This window comes from Saccopteryx leptura, chromosome 5, assembly GCF_036850995.1.
Source record: "Saccopteryx leptura isolate mSacLep1 chromosome 5, mSacLep1_pri_phased_curated, whole genome shotgun sequence".
Classification (NCBI taxonomy): Eukaryota; Metazoa; Chordata; class Mammalia; order Chiroptera; family Emballonuridae; genus Saccopteryx; species Saccopteryx leptura.
In genome coordinates, this window is record NC_089507.1 from 172,736,363 (window position 1) to 172,756,924 (window position 20,562).

General features: G+C 44.4%; 1 protein-coding gene across 6 annotated transcripts in view; it reads left to right on the forward strand.

Moving 5' to 3' along the window:
• NINL (ninein like) overlaps nucleotides 1–17,603 on the forward strand; it is a 217,475-nt gene extending 199,872 nt beyond the window's left edge. For 5 of the 6 annotated variants that reach the window (XM_066386922.1, XM_066386923.1, XM_066386921.1 and 2 more), the window contains 4 exons: nucleotides 3,785–3,943; nucleotides 4,885–4,998; nucleotides 14,831–14,944; nucleotides 16,739–17,603. In XM_066386922.1, coding sequence (XP_066243019.1) covers nucleotides 3,785–3,943; nucleotides 4,885–4,998; nucleotides 14,831–14,944; nucleotides 16,739–16,930 — 579 coding nt within the window. In that variant the 3' untranslated portion in view covers nucleotides 16,931–17,603. The remainder of the gene's footprint in view (nucleotides 1–3,784; nucleotides 3,944–4,884; nucleotides 4,999–14,830; nucleotides 14,945–16,738) is intronic. The other variant, XM_066386926.1, reaches the window with a different exon arrangement.
• The last annotated feature ends 2,959 nt before the right edge of the window (nucleotides 17,604–20,562 follow it).

The following is a 20,562-nucleotide window of genomic DNA, read 5'->3' on the forward strand; positions in this document are numbered from 1 at the left end:
CTATACCACAGGGTATAGTAATCAAAACAGAGTGCTGGCATAAAAACAGACATATATGTATATTAATAGAACAGAAGAGAGAGCCCAGAAAGCATCCCATACCTATATGGGCAATAAATATTTAATAAAGGAAGCAAGAACATACAATGGGATCAAGACAGTCTATTCAATTAATAGTGTTCTGAAAATTAGATACATACAAAAAGTGAAAGTAGACCAGGTTTTAACACTACATACAGAAATGATGTCAAAATAGATCAGATGTTTAAATGTAATGCTTGAAACCAAGAAAATCTGGAAGAAAATATGGCCAAGAAAATCTCTGACATGTTTATTAATTTTTGTGCGTGATTTTATCTCCTTGGGTAAGGAAAGCAAAAACCAATGGGCCTAAGGGTTGGACTGGGATGCAGAGGATCCAGGTTTGAAATCCCGAGGTCTCCAGCTTGAGCCCAAGGTCGCTGGCTTGAGGAAGAGGTCACTCGGTCTGCTGTAGCTCCCCCACCCCCACCCCATCAAGGCACATTTGAGAAAGCAGTCAATGAACAACTAAGATGCCACAACAAAGAATTGATGCTTCTCATCTCCCTTCCTGTCTGTCTGTTCCTATCTGTCCCTCTCTATGTCTCTATCACACAAAAAAAGGAAAACAAATTGGACTACATCAAACTAAAAGTTTTCTGCATAGCAAAGGAAACCATCTACAAAACAACATATTGAATGGGAGAACAGATTTGCCAATGATACATCCCATAAGGTATTAATATCCAAAATTTATAAAGAACTTATGCAGTGAACACCAAGAAATTAAACAGTTAATCCAAAAATAAGCATAGAGGGTAGAGGGAGAGGAGGGACACAAAGAAAACCAGATAGAAGGTGACGGAAGACTATATGACTTTGGGTGATGGGTATGCAACATAATCAAATGTCAAAATAACCTGGAGATGTTTTCTCTGAACCTATGTACCCTGATTGATCAATGTCACCCCATTAAAATTAATAAAAATAAATAAATAAAACTAAGCATAGAACCTGAATATACTCTTCTTCCAAGAGAATAAGCAGATGAAAAGATGCTCAAGTTCACTAATCATCAGAGAAATGCAAATTAAAACCATAATGAGATATTACCTCATACCTGTAAGAGTAATATAAGAAAACCAAAAAAGTGTTGGTGAGGATGTGGAGAAAAGGGACCCTTGTACATTGTTGGTGCAAATGTAGATTGGTTTCAGCCAGTATGGAAAACAGTGTGATGAATCCTCAAAATATTAGAAATGGTACTGCCTTATTACCCAGTGATTCCAGTTATGGCTATACATCTAAAAAAAAAATTTTTTTTTTTCTGTATTTTTCTGAAGCCGGAAACGGGGAGAGACAGTCAGACAGACTCCCGCATGCGCCCAACCGGGATCCACCCGGCACGCCCACCAGGGGGCGACGCTCTGCCCACCAGGGGGCGATGCTCTGCCCCTCCGGGGCGTCACTCTGCTACGACCAGAGTCACTCCAGCGCCTGGGGCAGAGGCCGAGGAGCCATCCCCAGCGCCCGGGCCATCTTTGCTCCAGTGGAGCCTCGGCTGCGGGAGGGGAAGAGAGAGACAGAGAGGAAGGAGAGGGGGTGGGGTGGAGAAGCAGATGGGCGCTTCTCCTGTGTGCCCTGGCCGGGAATCGAACCCGGGACTTCTGCACGCCAGGCCACGCTCTACCACTGAGCCAACCGGCCAGGGCCCCATCTAAAGAAATTTAAAACACTAAATTGAAAGAATATATGAACCTTTATGTTCATTGCAGCATTTTTTTATGATAAATAAGGAAGCAACCCATACGCTCATCAGTAGATGGGTGGATAAAAAAATCAACACATATATAATGAAATATTAGCCATAATAAAAAGATGAAGTCTTATCATTTGCAACAGGATGGATGGACTTAAAAGGTATTATACTACGTGAAATAAATCAGAGTAGGCAAATACTTTAAGATTTCACTAATATGTGGAATCTAACAATATAAAATAAATAATGAACAAATACAGAGTCATAGAGAACAGATGAGTTATCAGAAGGGAGGGGAACTGGGAGACTGGGTAAAAAAGGTGAAGGGATTTTTTTTTAAATCAAGTGAGAAGCAAGGAGGCAGAGATTCCCGCATGTGCCCTAACTGTGATCCACCTGGTAACCCCCATCTGAGGTCAGCCTCAGAGCCACACTAGCACCTGAGGCGAGGTCATAGAGCCATCCTCAGCACGCTGGCTAACCCCGTTCCAGTGGAACCTTGGCTGTGGGAGGGAAAGAGAGAGATAGAGAGGCAAGAGAGGGGGAAGGGCGGAGAAGCAGATGGGAGCTTCTCCGCTTCTCCTGTGTGGCCTGGCCGGTCATCGAACCCAGGACATCCACACACTGGGCTGATGCTTTACCACTGAGCAAACTAGCCAGGGTGTTTCCTTTAGTTTTTTGAAAAGATTTTATTTATTGATTTTACAGAGAGGAGAGAAGGGGTTGAGGTGTGAGAAGTATCAGCTCATAGTTGCTTCACATTAGTTGTTCATTATTGCCTGTATGTGCCATGACTGGGCAAGCTGGCAACCTCAGCATTCTAAGTTGAAGCTCTTATCCACTGTACCACCACAGTCCAGGCAGGGTTTTGTTTTGTTTTCTTTTAAATTGCTAAAAATAATGTTAGAAATATTGAAAGAAATGAGAAAATTATGAAAGGTTTTCAGAACAGTGATTTGGATCTTTATGTCATATAACCACCTCTGGTTGTCTAGGTGCATATTATTTTTTCTAGGGATAGAGCATGGTTTCCTATTTTCCTTATTGCCATTTGGACCAGATCATTCTATATATTGGAGGGTGCTGAGTAGCACTCATTCTCCCTTTCCTTATTGTTATTTTTTTATTATTTTTATTTATTTTTTTTTTGTATTTTTCTGAAGCTAGAAACGGGGAGAGACAGACAGACTTCTGCATGTGCCCTACCGGGATCCACCCGGCACGCCCACCAGGGGGCGATGCTCTGCCCCTCCGGGGCGTCGCTCTGCCGCGACCAGAGCCACTCTAGCGCCTGGGGCAGAGGCCAAGGAGCCATCCCCAGCGCCCGGGCCATCTTTGCTCCAATGGAGCCTCGGCTGCGGGAGGGGAAGAGAGAGACAGAGAGGAAGGAGGGGGTGGGGGGTGGAGAAGCAAATGGGCGCTTCTCCTATGTGCCCTGGCCGGGAATCGAACCCGGGTCCCCCGCACGCCAGGCTAACCCTCTACTGCTGAGCCAACTGGCCAGGGCCCCCTTTCCTTATTGTAACCAAAAATGTCTCAAGACATTGGAAATGTCCCCTGGGAAACAATCCCTGGTTGAGAATTATTGAAATGATCCGAATTGAGCTGCTGCTTTTTTTTTAAATTACTTTCACCTGACCAGGCAGTGGCACAGTGGATTGAGCATCAGCCTGGGATGCTGAGGACCCAGTTTTGAAAACCCAAGGTCGCTGGCTTGCGCATGGGAACATAGACATGACCCCATGGTTGCTGGCTTGAGCCCGAAGGTCACTGGTTTGAAGCCCAAGGTCGCTGGCTTGAGCAAGGTGTCACTGGCTGGGCTGGAGCCCCTACCCCAACCTGCAGTCAAGGCACATATGAGAAAGCAATCAATGAACATCTAAGGTGTCACAACTATGAGTTGGTGTTTCTCATCTCTCTCCCTTCCTGTTTGTCCCCTTTCCCTTGCTAAAAAAACAAAAACAAAAAACCAAAAACTTATTTGTTTTAACCCATTTGCTCTAGAGTCAGAAATGCAAGGATGAATTCTTTCAGCTCAATCTCAGGGTCCTTCAGCTGGGAGAAGAGGCCTCTACGCAGCAGTCCCAAATCGAGAAAAACTGCATCACCATTCAGCTGTTAACACAGAGACTGGAGGAGGCTGGCCACCGGGAGGAGCTGCAGGTGAGCAGAGGCCAGGGAGGGTAGTGGGGCAGAGAGGGGCGGGCACATAGAGGAGCGGCCGAAAACACCTCAGGAGCAGCCCTGACGTGGCAAAAGGTAGGCACTGCTCTACAGTTGAAGTGAGGGGCTTAACAGCAAACACCTGGAAAATACATGGACTTCAGCAGCTTTTGTAAATCCCAAGTATCTGGAAAGACAACAGAAAGGAATTCTGATGGTAAGAGCAGATTGGTAAACCTTTCTGGAGGACAGTTTGGCAAAATATGTATCAGAGCCTCCAGAGTGTCAGTACCCTTTGACTTCATGATTCTATGTATGGGACTTTTACCTGAGCACTGTGGACTTCGTTGGAAGGTTTTTTTTTGTTTGTTTTGTTTTGTTTTTAAGATTCCATTCACTGATTTTAGAGAGGCGAGAGAGAGAAATGGGGTAGGTGGAAGCACCAGCTCATAGTAGTTGCTCCTCACTTGTGCCCTGACCAGGCAAGCCTGGGACCTCGAACCGGCAACCTCTGCATTCCAAGTCGATGCATCATCCACTGCGCCACCCCAGGTCAGGCTCAGCTGGAAATGTTCTCACTTCTGTGGTATTTGGAATGGCAGAAACAGAATTGGAATCTGCTTGAATCAACCATCAACAGTTTACTGTATGATAAAATAAATTTTAACAGGTGTTAAAAACCATTTTTTCAAATATTTCATGTCATGGGGAGATAGGACACAATAAGAAGAAAAGCACAGTACTTGACATTGTACCTGTCTGATTGGTAGAAAGTATTTATGAGGAAGGGCTGAAGGATGACAGCACAACTCAAGTGTGGTCACTGCGCTGCAGGGCTCATGGGGATTTACATTTTGCAAATTTTACTTTTCTGTTATTTTCTGAACTTTCTGCATCAGACTGCTAAGATATTTCTTATAAGACTGATTTTTTTTAAACAGGGTGACCAAATTAAGAAACTCGAACTTGAACTTGAACACATGAATCAGGAATGTCAGAGCCTGAGACTGTCATGGTCACAACTCAGAGAGACCCTTGAAAAACGTCGAAACCAGGTGGGTGGGTGTGATGGCCTGAGATGTGGGTCCCACCTAGGAAGGGGAGTCTGTGCAGATCAGTGCTGACAGAACCTTGCTAAGACTAGTCCGTGCCTCAGAAGTTTTGGGCCAACCTGAGTTTGCACAGCTAGAGGTGCACTTACCAGGCCCAGGACTGAAGTCAAACCTAATCCAGGTTTGGGTTGACCTTCAGCAGGCAATGTGAAGAGCTGTGCCTCGGTTTACCCCAGAGGGAAGGTGGCCAGGAACACGACTTTGGGCATGCCATTACAGAACTGAGGAGCCGGAGGAAAGCTTCAGGGTCGCCTCTGAGGAGGGGAAGTGGTGTCATATACAAAGTAGCCAATCAAGAGCATAAAGTAGACCCCATCGATAAGGTACCCCATGCCCCATCCCACACATATTTACATGTGCACAGTGAAGCCCTGAAATTGCATGTCTGTGTGTCACGCCTGCTGGCTCTCACGTGCGCGCCTGCCCCAGCATTTATCCAGCACTTGTGAGGCTCACGAGGTGCAAAGATGAGTGGGCAGAGAGCTCGCAGCTGTGGACAAACAGGAAGGTCAGGTGCTCCTGACAGTGTGAGGTGTTCGGACACTGGGGGTAGCCTGTTCTTCCTGGGAGAGAATAGTAGGTGTGTGACAGCAAGTGTCTTGAGTACTAACAGCTCAGAATCATGTGGGGTGCACTTGGAGGAACAGGGAGCTGTAGGGAGAGAAGAGATGGCATGGGAGAGGCTACCCACCCCCAGCACAGCATCGAAGGGGTCTTTAACCCATGTGACATCAATCCCAGCACCAACTGCACTTGAGTGTGGCAATTGCCTCCCTCTGCTGAAACTCTTTGCAGGGCCCCCTACTGGCTTTTGGCCCCAGAGATGGACTTGGCCATGGTCACCTGGTTGAGGGCAAGATGCTTGATGTTGCAGAGGGGTCAGCCTGGCTGTGACACCCCCCCAAGGATTGTGGGGGCTCCTGTAGGCTGTTAGCTTTTCTACTGCAAACAAGTGTTTTCCCAGAGGTGACTGTATTTGGAGGTTCTCATTTTTATTTTCTTTTCCAAGTGAAGGGAGAGGAGATACTGGGACAGATTCCTACATGTGCCCTGACTGGGATCTACCCTGCAATCCCCATACAGGCCTGATGCTCTGCCCACCTAAGGCGATGCTCACAACTGAGCTATTTTTAGCACCTGAGGCAGATGTGCTCAAACCAATTGAGACATGGCTGTGGGTAGGGAAGAGAGAGAGAGAGAGAGAGAGAGAGAGAGAGAGAAGCGGGAGGGGTGGCGAAGCAGATGGGTGCTTCTTCTGTGTGCCCTCACTGGGAATCCAACCCAGGACATGCCGGGCCAATGCTCTACCACTGAGCCACCTGGCCAGATTGAACTCTTTGAGGCTAAGGAGTCAACCAGTGTCACACGCAGAAGATACCTCACATAAGTAATCCTGCTGCAACATGAGCTGGTTTTTGCTTCTTTGTGATTTAGGACCCCCCCCCCCCCCAAGCCACACTGATGAAAGTCCAGAGGAGGGAAGTAGAGGCATCTTTTTTTTTTTAATAAATTTTTATTAATGTTAATGGGATGACATTAATAAATCAGGGTACATATATTCAAAGAAAACATGTCTAGGTTATCTTGTCATTAAATTATGTTGCATACCCCTCGCCCAGAGTCAGATTGTCCTATGTCACCCTCTATCTAGTTTTCTTTGTGCCCCTCCCCCTCCCCCTAACCCTCTCCCTCCTTCCCTCCCGCGTCCTCCCTCCCCCCACCCTGGTAACCACCACACTCTTGTCCATGTCTCTTAGTCTCGTTTTTATGTTCCACCAATGTATGGAATCATGTAGTTCTTGGTTTTTTCTGATTTACTTATTTCACTCCGTATAATGTTATCAAGATCCCACCATTTTGCTTTAAATGATCTGATGTCATCATTTCTTATGGCTGAGTAGTATTCCATAGTGTATATGTGCCACATCTTCTTTATCCAGTCTTCTATTGAAGGGCTTTTTGGTTGTTTCCATGTCTTGGCCACTGTGAACAGTGCTGCAATGAATATGGGGCTACATGTGTCTTTACGTATCAATGTTTCTGAGGTTTTGGGGTATATACCCAGTAGAGGGATTGCTGGGTCATAAGGTAGTTCTATTTTCAGTTTTTTGAGGAACCACCATATTTTCCTCCATAATGGTTGTACTATTTTTTTTTTTTTTTTTTTTTTTGTATTTTTCTGAAGCTGGAAACAGGGAGAGACAGTCAGACAGACTCCCGCATGCGCCCGACCGGGATCCACCCGGCACGCCCACCAGGGGCGACGCTCTGCCCACCAGGGGGCGATGCTCTGCCCCTCCAGGGCGTCGCTCTGCCACGACCAGAGCCACTCTAGCACCTGGGGCAGAGGCCAAGGAGCCATCCCCAGCACCCGGGCCATCTTTGCTCCAATGGAGCCTTGGCTGCGGGAGGGGAAGAGAGACAGAGAGGAAGGAGGGGGGGTGGAGAAGCAAATGGGCGCTTCTCCTATGTGCCCTGGCCGGGAATTGAACCCGGGTCCCCCGCACGCCAGGCCGACGCTCTACTGCTGAGCCAACCGGTCAGGGCCATGGTTGTACTACTTTACAGTCCCACCAACAGTGAATGAGGGTTCCTTTTTCTCCGCAGCCTCTCCAACATTTGCTATTGCCCGTCTTGTTGATAATAGCTAATCTAACAGGGTGAGGTGGTATCTCATTGTAGTTTTGATTTGCATTTCTCTAATAACTAATGAAGATGAGCATCTTTTCATATATCTGTTGGCCATTTGTATTTCTTCCTGGGAGAAGTGTCTCTTCATGTCCTCTTCCCATTTTTTTATTGGATTGTTTGTTTGTTTGTTGTTGAGTTTTATGAGTTCTTTGTAAATTTTGGATATTAGGCCCTTATCTGAGCTGTTGTTTGAAAATAACATTTCCCATTTAGTTGGCTGTCTGTTTATTTTGATGTCAGTTTCTCTTGCTGAGCAAAAACTTTTTATTCTGATGTAGTCCCATTCATTTATCTTTGCCTTCACTTTTCTTGCCATTGGAGTCAAGTTCATAAAATGTTCTTTAAAACCCAGGTCCATGAGTTTAGTACCTATGTCTTCTTCTATGTACTTTATTGTTTCAGGTCGTATATTTAGGTCTTTGATCCATTTTGAATTAATTTTAGTACACGGGGACAAGCTGTAGTTGAGTTTCATTCTTTTGCATGTGGCTTTCCAGTTTTCCCAACACCATTTGTTGAAGAGGCTTTCTTTTCTCCATTGTGTGTTGTTGGCCCCTTTATCAAAGATTATTTGACCATATATATGTGGTTTTATTTCTGGGCTTTCTATTCTGTTCCATTGGTCTGAGTGTCTATTTTTCTGCCAATACTATGCTGTTTTGATTATCGTGGCCCTATAATATAGTTTAAAGTCAGGTATTGTAATGCCCCCAGCTTCATTCTTTTTCCTTAGGATTGCTTTGGCTATTCGGGGTTTTTTATAGTTCCATATAAATCTGATGATTTTTTGTTCCATTTCTTTAAAAAATGTCATAGGAATTTTGATGGGAATTGCATTAAATTTATATATTGCTTTGGGCAATATGGCCATTTTAATTATATTTATTCTTCCTATCCAAGAACAAGGAATATTTTTCCATCTCATTATGTCTTTTTCTATTTCTCTTAACAATGCTTTGTAGTTTTCGTTATATAGTTCCTTTACATTCTTTGTTATGTTTATTCCTAGGTATTTTATTTTTTTTGTTGCAATCGTGAAGGGGATTATTTTTTTGAGTTTGTTTTCTAATATTTCATTGTTGGCATATAGAAAGGCTATGGACTTTTGTATGTTAATTTTGTATCCTGCAACCTTACTGTATTGGTTTATTGTTTCTAGTAATCTTTTTGTGGAGTCCTTCGGGTTTTCGATGTATAGGATCATATCATCGGCAAAAAGTGATACCTTTACTTCTTCTTTTCCGATATGGATGCCTTTTATTTCTTTGTCTTGTCTGATTGCTCTGGCCAGAACTTCTAGCACCACGTTAAATAAGAGTGGAGAGAGTGGACAACCCTGTTTTGTTCCTGATTTAAGGTGGAAAGTCCTCAGTTTTATGCCATTTAATATGATGTTGGCTGATGGTTTATCATATATGGCCTTTATCATGTTGAGATATTTTCCTTCTATACCCATTTTGTTGAGAGTCTTAAACATAAAATTGTGTTGTATTTTATCCAAAGCCTTTTCTGCATCTATTGATAAGATCATGTGGTTTTTGTTCTTTGTTTTGTTGGTATGGTGTATTACGTTAACCATTTTACGTATGTTGAACCATCCTTGAGATTCTGGGATGAATCCCACTTGATCATGATGTATTATTTTTTTAATATGTTGTTGTATTCGATTTGCCAGTATTTTGTTTAGTATTTTAGCATCTGTATTCATTAGAGATATTGGTCTGTAGTTTTCTTTCTTTGTGCCATCCTTGCCAGGTTTTGGTATGAGGGTTATGTTGACCTCATAAAATGTGTTTGGAAGTATTCCTTCTTCTTCAATTTTTTAGAAGACTTTGAGTAGAATAGGAACCAATTCTTCTTTGAATGTTTGATAGAATTCACTAGTATAACCGTCTGGGCCTGGACTTTTATTTTTGGGGAGGTTTTTAATAGTTTTTTCTATTTCCTCCCTGCTGATTGATCTGTTTAGGCTTTCTGCTTCTTCATGACTCTGTCTAGGAAGGTTGTATTGTTCTAGGAATTTATCCATTTCTTCTAGATTGTTGAATTTGGTGGCATATAGTTTTTCATAGTATTCTACAATAATTCTTTGTATATCTATGATGTCTGTGGTGGTTTCTCCTCTTTCATTTTGGATTTTATTTATTTGAGTCCTGTGCCTTTTTTCCTTGGTGAGTCTTGCCAAGGGTTTGTCAATTTTGTTGATCTATTCAAAGAACCAGCTCCTTGTTTTATTGATTTTTTCTATAGTTTTTCTGTTCTTCGTTAACTTCTGCTCTGTTTTTTATTATCTCCTTTCGTCGGCTGGTTTTGGGTTGTGTTTGTTCTTCTTTTTCTAGTTCCTTAAGGTGTGAAGTTGAGTGGTTTACTTGGGCTCTCTCTTGTTTGTTCATATAGGCCTGAAGAGATAAGAACTTTCCTCTTATTACTGCTTTTGCCGCATCCCAGAGATTCTGATATGTCGTATTGTCATTTTCATTTGTCTGTATATATCTTTTGAACTCTGCGCTTATTTCTTATTTGACCCATTCATTTTTTAGAAGTATGTTGTTTAGTTTCCACATTTTTGTGGGTTTTTCTCCCTCTTTTTTGCAGTTGAATTCTAGTTTCAAGACCAGTTAAGGCTCCTTTGAGTGAGCTGTGGTGAGGGTGGGTGCGGATACATGGGAGGGAGCCAGTGTTGTCACTGGTGCCTCTGTGGGTGCTGCTGAAGAAGCTCAGGGGTCACAGAGCCAAGTAGGTTGCACACGCACTAGCAGGAGAGCAGCTCGGGTGATGCCATGGGAGGTGCCAGCACTGTTTTCTGTTTTTATTTTATAAGCCTGGTGACCAAATCCAACATTGTGTTAGTCTAGCCTGGATTCACGAACAGGGCTCAGAGCCTACCTCTCAGAGGGGGATAGCACAGCCCCACCTGGCAGTGGGAAGGCTCAGAGGAGCACGAAGGGCGGCCTGTGGCCTCTGGAGCTGGGCCAGCTCCATCTGCATCTCTCTTCTATGAAGAGGGAGATGGAACGGACTGGTGAGAATTCAGTTTATGGATGCTTATGGGCTCCTTGCCCATAGATGGTTGCAAAGCAGGATGTAGGGACGCCCGTGCTGAGCCCGCGGCAGCTTCCCTGCAGAAAAGGTTGCTGTCAGGCACCAGGGTTCAGAGCACGGTGTCTGTAGAAGGTGACAGAGTAGAAGTGCCATTGGGATGTGTGGGCACTCTGACACTTGGAGTCATGGGGCCTGGGACAGGGCTCGGGCTCTGGATGGGGTGACTGGAGAATGACTGGCTGAAGCAGGAGACTCAAGAGAGGAAGCAATTTTTGACAGAGGTGCCTGAGCGCTGGTTCTTCCTGCTCTTTCTCTCCCAAAAGAGCACGGCAGGTGTCTTCCTGGAAGCTGTCCATGTGCAGGTGCATCTCAGGATGACCCCTGTCCTAGAGAGCAGCTGTGTTAGTGATGACGTGGCCCCTGAGATGTGAGTTGACACAGTGACTGTTGAAAGGAATCTGGGCTGGAGGTTCACAGCCTCGTTCCAGGCCTTGTGGGCTAAAGCGGGCACCTTCCTTTTCTCTGTGACAGAAAATTTTTTTTATAAGTTTGAGACAAACTGATGACATATGCCAGGGAGCAAGATCTGAAATGTCCTTCTAAGAATGACATTTGATGGAGCCTCAGAGCTGTGTGAGGGCTGATTGGCCAGTTCTTCCAGGGGCCAAGGAAATGCTCTGTATTCTAGATGAAGCCCCCAGAGTCAGAGTGAAATAAATGGTGTTTGGATCTGACCTCCCGATTGCCTAGAAAAATACTGGCCTTGTGATGTGCAGTTCAATCATAATCAGTGTGACTCCCAAGAGTTCTGTGCTGTCCTCGGTGGCTGGGGGCTTCATTCCACACCTGCTGTCATGTTCCCTTCTGCATTCACTGTGTTAATTGCCCTTTGTGACCCTGGCTTCACTGAGGTTTCAAGACTGTGAACTCCACTTAAAGGAAAATGCCCACATCCAGCAATAATCAGACTCCAGTGAGGTATGCCGGAGGGTAAAACTGGACAGAATGTACCGTGATCCTCCCACAGATCCAAAGTGACATCTCACCCTCGTCATTCTGACACTCACTGTGCAGAAGCTCTGGCTACATGGGAGTTTTGCTGTCAGAATTCCAACGAATAGGTTCTTTGTAAGTCCTGCGTTTTGCTGCAGGTGCAGGGACCACAGAGAAGATGTGTAACTTGCCCTGGTAGTTGTAGGAAGTCCTTAAACACAGTGTTCCACGATTGTCGGTGACCGTGTAGCTCTCAGCAGTCACACCAAAGCTGCCGTGGCATTTTCCTGGTACAGCTGCGTGGAGCCAGCGTGAGGCTGAGAGTTGACAGTCCTGGCCAGCACCTGCAGGTCCACCAGCTGCAGAGGCAGGTGGAACAGAGTCTGCCTCTGGGCCGCATGGCTGAGCTGCAGCAGCTGCTGGAATGGGAACAGTGGGCAGCTCAGTAGCTCTGCCTGGAGTGCAGCCTCCAGGAGGAGGAAGGGGGACTGGAAGCACAGCCATGGTGCATGGAGACAAGGGCCTGAGGTTCCAGCTGATGGTGATGGGAGGGCGAGGATGGGTTGCTGATCTCTCAGCCAAAGCTGCCCCATTGCCAAGGGAAAGATAGCTCAACAGCTGCTCTAACTCCCTAAGGACTGCTTGTACAGGGCCTCATGCTAACAGGGCCTGAAAGAGGGTGATGTGGGACCCTGATTCTCACTGTGAATAATGAGGGCCTCTTAACAGATGCTCAGGAAGGGTCAGGGAGGGGTGGTAAGCCTCTTGGGGAGGGTGTCCCACCTCATCAAAGAGCAGAGTGAGCTAATCCTGAGGGTCTCTTCAGCCTGGGGCCCATAGTTCCTCCCAGATGCAGTGTGTCCTTGGGGGCTTTATGTATCTGCAGAAGGCCCCATAGCTAAACATTAGGGGCCACATACTAAATGCTAAAGGGCCTGAAAGGTGGTGATGGACAGTCTGTGAGTGAGATGATGGGTGCTGGTCCCGCCTGTACAGCCTCTGCAGGAACATAAGCCTCAGCATTCCAATTCTCCGGATTTCAAAGAAAAACCAGAAACAGTTTTTCATGAAAACTCCCATTTCCAAATGATGTGCCCAATCCAAGACTTTTCAAACCATTATGCAGACTGGAAAAAAAAACCCACCCAAAGGTACAGAGGACTGCAGAAGTTACTCACTAGGGACACATTGATCTAGGTATTGGAGATACAGAAATGACACACAAGGCAACAATCTGTGCCCTTCTGGAGCCTCTATTTTAGAGAGGGTAAGGAGCCAAGAAATGAAAATAGAAAATAAATAATGTGGATAATATGTCAGATTGTGATAAGTGCTCTGGAATGGGGTATTTGCAATTTTAAATAGGATAGCCAGTGAAGGTGGTTCTTGAGCCAGTGCCTGAAGTTGTTGAGGCAACAAGCCATACCCCCTGGGAAAGAGGAATCTAGGCAGCAGGAACAGCATGTGCAAGGACCCTGAGGTGGGTATGTACTAGGCATGTTTAAGAATATTTATCAGAGGGAGCGAGGAGGAGGGCAGTGGAACAAGAAGTCAGCAAGGGAACGGCATAGACTTGGGAGGCTGCTGTGTGCCAGGTGCTGCACTAGGCATCTAGAGGCGGAAGGAGGGGCACTGCCTTAAAGGGCAGCAGGACACAATGGCTCAGAGCACGGACTGCAGGGATTGGGATCCTGGCTCCCCACCTCCCAGCTGAGTGACCGTGGGCCAGTTCCTTCAACTCTGCTCCGTTTCCTCATCTGTAAAATTCAGACACCCGTGGAACCCACCTCAGCATGATTGTAAGGCCTCAAGGAGGAAGCTCTTTTAAAGTGTTTGAACTGTATGGGTGAACCCTGTGTAAGTGTTTAAGCTGAAAGCTTGAGAAAACAATTCAGTCCTGAAATGTCACAATGCAGTTCATGGGGAAAAGTCCAGGGCAGGCGGCTGTGGAGATCCAGAGCCAGAGGGCACTGGGTGCCTTCATGAGGAAAAGTTAGAGAAAGACTTGCAAGATGGGCAAAATTTAGTGTCTGTAAAGCGTATGTTCTTACAAAGAATAATCTTTCAGTATTATGCAAAAATGTTAAGCTAAAAATAATTTATGACAGGTTATTGACAAAAACAAAGAAAATCGAAAATCTTTGGAACTACTTAGTAATGCATTTGGGGAAACTCACTTTGGAGTAATGTATGATTACATTTTTAGGACAAAGCAGCCTGGTAATTCTTTTTTTGTTGTTGTTATTTATTGATTTGAGAGGAAGGAGACAGACAGGAACATCAACCTGTTCTAGTATGTGCCCTGAGCAGAGACTGAACCAGCAACCTCTATGCTTCTGGATGATGCTCCACCAAGCAATCTGGCCAGGGCTTCTTTTTAAATTTTTTAAAATTGATTTTATATAGAGAGGAGAGACAGAAACATTGATCTGTGTCTGTATGTGCCCCAAGAAAGAGACTGGCAGCCTTTGTGTATCCAGACAATGCTCTGACCAACTGAGCTATCTGGCCATGGCTTCTTCAACTACAAAGAAATGAGTTTTGTGGCATGTGACATTTTAAAATTTATATAGATGAAGTGTTATCTATACTTACTATTTAATTTGCAAATTTTAGCTAATTTCCACTTTAATTAAGCCTGAAATGACTCTTTTCAAAATGTAAAATACAGCCCTGGCCAGTGGCTGAGTGGTAGAGCTTTGGCTGGGCATATGGATATCCCAGGTTCGATTCCCAGTCAGTGCACACAGGAGAAGCGACAGTCTTCTTCTCTCCCCCTCCCTCTCCTCCTTCTCTTCTTGTCCTCCCGAAGTCAGTGGCTCAATTGGCAAGAGGGTAGCCCCAGGCACTGATGATGATGGCTCAGTTGGTCCAAGTGTGTCAGCTCAGGTACTAAACTAAGCTCAGTACTCGAGCATCGGCCTCAGACAGGGTTGCCAGGTGGACCCTGGTTGGGGCGCATGCAGGAGTCTGCCTCACTATCTCTCCTCCTCCCACACACACCCCCAAAAGAAAGTAAAATACTGTCTGTAACCTTCTTTTGTGACAGGAAGAACATAAAAAACAGCTTAAAGACACAGAAGAGCGAATTGAAGAGGTGGAAATGATTTTGAAGAACATGGAAATGCTTCTACAAGAAAAAGTGGGTGAGCTGGGAGAGCAGGTGAGCGAGGGGCTTCAGTCAGTGCACGCTAATATCCTCTTTCAGACGTTTTTCCTTTTATGGACGCTTAAGTAGCTGATCTGTGTCTTGTCACAGAATTCAAAAGAACCACATGTTCATTTGGAATCACTGAATGTGGGGCTCTGTAAACATTTTGACTCTGGATATAAAATTTTTTCCAGATTAACAATTAAAAGCTGTTAGTAGAAAATATATATTCTACATTACATTTGTACATTGTTTTTGTTTGGGAATTAAGGCATATTATAACCTAAGAAAAAATGTTTATTCATGCATTTAGTCAGTCACTGCAAGCTGATTATACCTTAAGGCATTGTTGTAGATAGACACTGGGATAGCCCTCAAGGACCTGACATTGTGGGGCGGAGATAGATAATGACAAGATAAATGACTTCAGGTTGTAAGAAGTACTCTCAAGAAAAGAAAAAATGGTGACAACTGGAATCTGGTGAGGACAGTCAGGGTATGGCATGGGAGCAGATGCCTAATGACCCAGCCATGGGAAGGTCTAGCTGTGTCCCCCAGCAGGGGCCAGGTTGGCATTTTAGAAGAGAGAATGCTGTGGGATTGTCCTGTGCACTGTAGTGCTAAATGCCAACAGCACCCCATCACTGGGACAGCTGTAAAAGGGCACCCACATACCTCCACGTGTGCTGGGGGACACGCCAGAACCCCGAGGAGGTGCATTCCACACACAGCAGTGCAGGCAAATGTCCTCACGTGAGACGAAGCATGGCACGTGGAAGGCCACTGAGGAGTCATTGTGGCTGGTGTGAACTCAGGGGCAGGTAGGTAGGTCCCATCAAGGTCATTAGTTTGGATTTAATTCTAATTTAAAGCCATTCGAAGTAGGTAAGAGTATGATATGATCTGTGTTTTTAAAGAAATCACCATGTGGGAAAAATAACTTGGGCTGCTATAGACAGAAAGGAACAACAGAAAGGCCATAGCTGCCCCGATGAACAGCGCTCACCAGTCCCGTCAGCCAGCAGCTCAGGCAGTAAGAACGGGCCGTGGAGCAGCCAGCACCGGGAGTGCTGGGAGAGGAAGCGAGGTCAGAGGCAAAGACAAGACACAAAGGCAAATACTAGCTACTCCAGTTCTACCGCAGTGCTAGAAATGAAGAGAAATATGAGAATCTGTATAAATACTTTATTACATGGTAATCAAGTGTGGTTTATCGGTTTATCTGCAGGACCCTGAGCCAAGCCCAAAGGGGATGAGCCATTTGTTGCCGCTTGTTCCTGAATCATGGTGGAAGGTTCCCCTGCTTGTCCACGTTTGCTCTGCTGTCCCACTGACATTCTTACAGCCTCCCAAGTCCTCACTTTCCCTCCCAACTGTCAGATTCTGACTCCTCCTTATAGTCACTCCTTTGCACACCCTGTTTGCCTTCTTCCACCTGGAAAAACCAGTTCCAGCTCAATGTGGTGGCTGTCGCCCACCAGGTCCACCCAGACACCCGGCTCCCTAGCACTCTGAAGCCTCTCCCTGCTCTCTGAACAGTCCTTTTTTAGGCCTTCATGTCTTTATTTCATGCTAGTCTCAAAAAGTTGACTTGAAGTGTCTCTGCCACATAGTTCTTCAGGTTTTCAACTTCCTCTCTGATGCCAGAATAACCAAAATTGTTATGACATCCAATGTTTGTATCAGATTTCTAAAAACCTCCAAATTATGGTTTGAATAAAGATGGAAGAATAAAAGGGGGCAGGGTAATTACGTAGCATTTCTGCACTAGATTCACAGTAAAGTAGAGCTTTCTCCTCTCTCTAGTTTGAGAAGAACACAAAATCTGATTTGCTACTCAAGGAGCTCTATGTGGAAAATGCTCATCTGATGAAAACACTTCAGGTCACTGAACAGAAGCAACGAGGGGCTGAGAAGAAAAACCGAATCTTGGAAGAAAAAGTTAGAGCTCTCAACAAACTAATCAGTAAGATGACTTCAGCATCCTTCTCTGTATAGATTGCTTGTTTTCCTGGAATTCAATTTGAAAGAGCATCTTTTAAAATTAATCCGCTATGATGCCCTAATTTTATCAGGCTCATTGGTCATGAACCCCTGGACATATGAACCAGATGCTGGGGAAATAGACATGTCAGAAAGAGTACATTTTTATTAGCAGTCCAGGGTGATTTCCTGGTAAAATTCCCAATTGTGCTACTCACTGGTGAAATCAGATTATGGGGCTCTCAGCAAAGAATGACTAAAACAAAATGACAACAGTTTCAGGGTTGTGCTCTTGACTTTGGCTGCAGAGATTAAAATGCAAAAGTAGAGCTCTGTATAGTTTTACCATTCCACTGTTACTGTTTTGGGTTTAACTCATTAGTATTCTCAATGGTAGGTCTAAACAAGCACTCCCTGTGACTATCTCCCATAAGGGACAGAGGAGAAGCCCCTTTCTCAGGGACTGCTGCACCATGTGGAGATGTTTGGACAGTGCTTATTTTAGGTCTGTGGACTCAGGGAAAATGATATTTATTGCAAATGCAATCTTTTCCTTATTGAAATGTCATCACACTGGAAATTGTATATGTTTAAAAAAGAATAGTTTATATCCAAATTACAGTTATTCAATTTATCAGCACTACTATAATTTGAAGTCACTATTTGTATTACTTTTCTATTAAATTGATTTAACTTCTGGGTTTGTTTTTAATTTTTTAATTATAAAATGAAATATATAGAAAACTAGTTTTGTAAGAAACATTCCTATGTCCATTACCTAGATATACTAAAAACATTGTGCTACATTTTATTCTCCTTCCCCTTCCTGCAACAGGCACCCACCACCCAGCAGCCCTGCATCCCATTCCATTCCAGCTGTGTTTTTATTACACATACCTGTATGAAAAACACCTTAAAGTGCTAATGGGAAGACCCAAAGACTGGAATAGGTGAAAAGCTCAATTCCTTGACAGGAAGATTCAACATTACCTGATTAATGTTATACTATATTTCCCCATGTATAAAACACACCTTAATTTTGGGGCCCGAATTTTTGAGGGCAAATGTATTACATATATTTATTGAACTCAAGTTTTATTCATCATAAAATTCATATAACTCCTCATCTGCATGAAAAGTAAAAAATTCTACAACCACTGTATAAGACGCACCCAGTTGTTAGACTGCAAATTTTGGGGGGAAGGGTGTGTCTTATACATGGGGAAATAGTGTATTCCCAATAAAAATATAAACTGGCCCAATCAACCCCTTGACCAAGAACTGGGCAGTTCTAAAGTTTATAGACACAATTAGATAAAACAGAAAACTCTGGAAAGAAAGAGCAATGAATGGAATTAGTTCTACCAGTTGTTAAAATAGCAATTCTCAATATAGTTTGGGTTACATGGGTATATACATTTGCCAAAACTCATCAAAGGATACACATCTTGCCTGGCCTGTGGTGGTGCAGTGGATAAAGCGCTGACCTGGACAACACTGAGGTTGCTAGTTCGAAGCCCTGGGTTTGCCTGGTCAAGGGACATACAGGAAGCAACTACTGTACTACGAGTAGATGTTTCCTGCTTCTTGCCTCTCATTCTCTCTCTCTCCCTCTCTCCAAAAGTCAATAAATAAAATCTAAAAAAAGGATACACATCTTCATTCATCTTGGGCTTCTAACTGGGATAAGGAGTAACAAGGAGATTGAATCTAATAGATGTGAACACACTATCAACCAATTGACGTTTATAGAACCTGGAACATTTCCAACCATAGCAGAAGTGCACCTGGAACATTTACCAAACTAGACCATATTCTGGGCCTTGAAACAATGCTCAAAAATTTATAGAGTCATGTATGTTCTCTTGCCTGATCAGGCAGTGGCACAGTGGGTAGAGCATCGGCCTGGGACACTGAGGACCCAGGTTTGAAAACCCAAGGTTGCCAGCTTGAGCGTGGGTTTATCTGGCTTCCGCACCAGCTCACCAGCTTGAGCATGGGGTTGCAGGCTTGAGTGCAGGGTCACTGACTTGAGCATGGGAACACAGACATGACCCCATGGTCACTGGCTTGAGCAAGGAGCCTCCTCGTCACGGCACGTATGAGAAGCAACCAGTGAACAATTAAGGTGCCGCAACTATGAGTTTATGCTTCTCATCACTCTTCCTTCCTGTCTGTCCCTATCTATCCCTCTCTCTCTCTTGCTCTCTCTCTCAAAGTATGTTCTCAGACCAATTAAATTAGAATTAAATTAGAAATCAAGACCAGTATGATATCTGAAAAATCCCCAAATATTTGGAAAATGAGTAACACAAACACTGCTAAACAAGCCACAAAGCAAAGAAGAAAGGGGGAAATCAAAATATTTCAAACTGAATGAAAATGAAAATACAACGTATCAAAATTAGTGGGGTAAAACTAATGTATTAAGAGAAAACTCACTGTACTAACTATCTGTATTGGAAAAGAATTAAGGATCTTACAACCAAAGATTCACAGAAGCCACGAGACTGGTGGGAAGGGCTGAAATGCAGCCAGCTTGAGGATCAATTACACACAATGGGCCAATAACAATCAAAACTCAATTATACTGAGACAGAGAAGGGATGGAAGGGACCAGAGGAAAAGAGAACAGAGGGAAAGGGGATGATGGGATGGGTTAATCCTGAAGGGAAGGGGGAGGGCGCTATGGGGAAGGATGCAAGGGAGATGTTGGGAATACAGGGGAGGAGATGCATTGGGGGGCGACACTAGAATCTATGTAAACAATAAATTAAAATCAATAAAAAAAATACCCTATTATAATAAGAAGGCCTAAATAACACACATAGTGGACATTCCTGGAGCACCTAGTTCAGGTGATCAAAGAAACTGCACCACTGGACACAACAACAACTATGACTTAAGGCCAGCCCACAGAGACTAGGAAGAAAAAGAGACAGTGAAAATGGGGAGAAAATGAAACAGACCCAAAATGACAGAAGAAATCTCCACCTAAGTATGTAAAGCAAATCTGTATGGACATAGCTTAACCAGGTGGTGGCGCAGTGGGTAGAGCCTCGGACTGGGATGTGGAAGGACCCAGGTTTGAGATCCCGAGGTTGCCAGAACCCAAGGTCGCTGGCTGGAGCAAGGGGTTACTCCAGGGGTCTCCAAACTTTTTACACAGGGGGCCAGTTCACTGCCCCTCAGACCGTTGGAGGGCCAGACTATAAAAAAAACTGGACCTGTGGTGGTGCAGTGGATAAAGCGTCAACCTGGAAACGCTGAGGTTGCTGGTTCAAAACCCTGGGCTTGCCTGGTCAAGGCACATATGGGAGTTGATGCTTCCTGCTCCTCCCCCCCTTCTCTCTCTCTCTCTCTCTCTCTCCTCTCTATAATGAATAAATAAAATCTTAAAAAAAAAAACTGAACAAATCCCTATGCACACTGCACATATTTTAAAGTAAAAAAACAAAGCGGTAACAATACAATATTTAAAATAAAGAACAAGTAAATTTAAATCAACAAACTGACCAGTATTTCAATGGGAACTATGGACCTGCTTTTGGCTAATGAGATGGTCAATGTCCGGTTCCATATTTGTCACTGCTAGCCGTAACATGTGGTATGACGTGCTTCCGGAGCCATGACGTGTGCATCCTGTG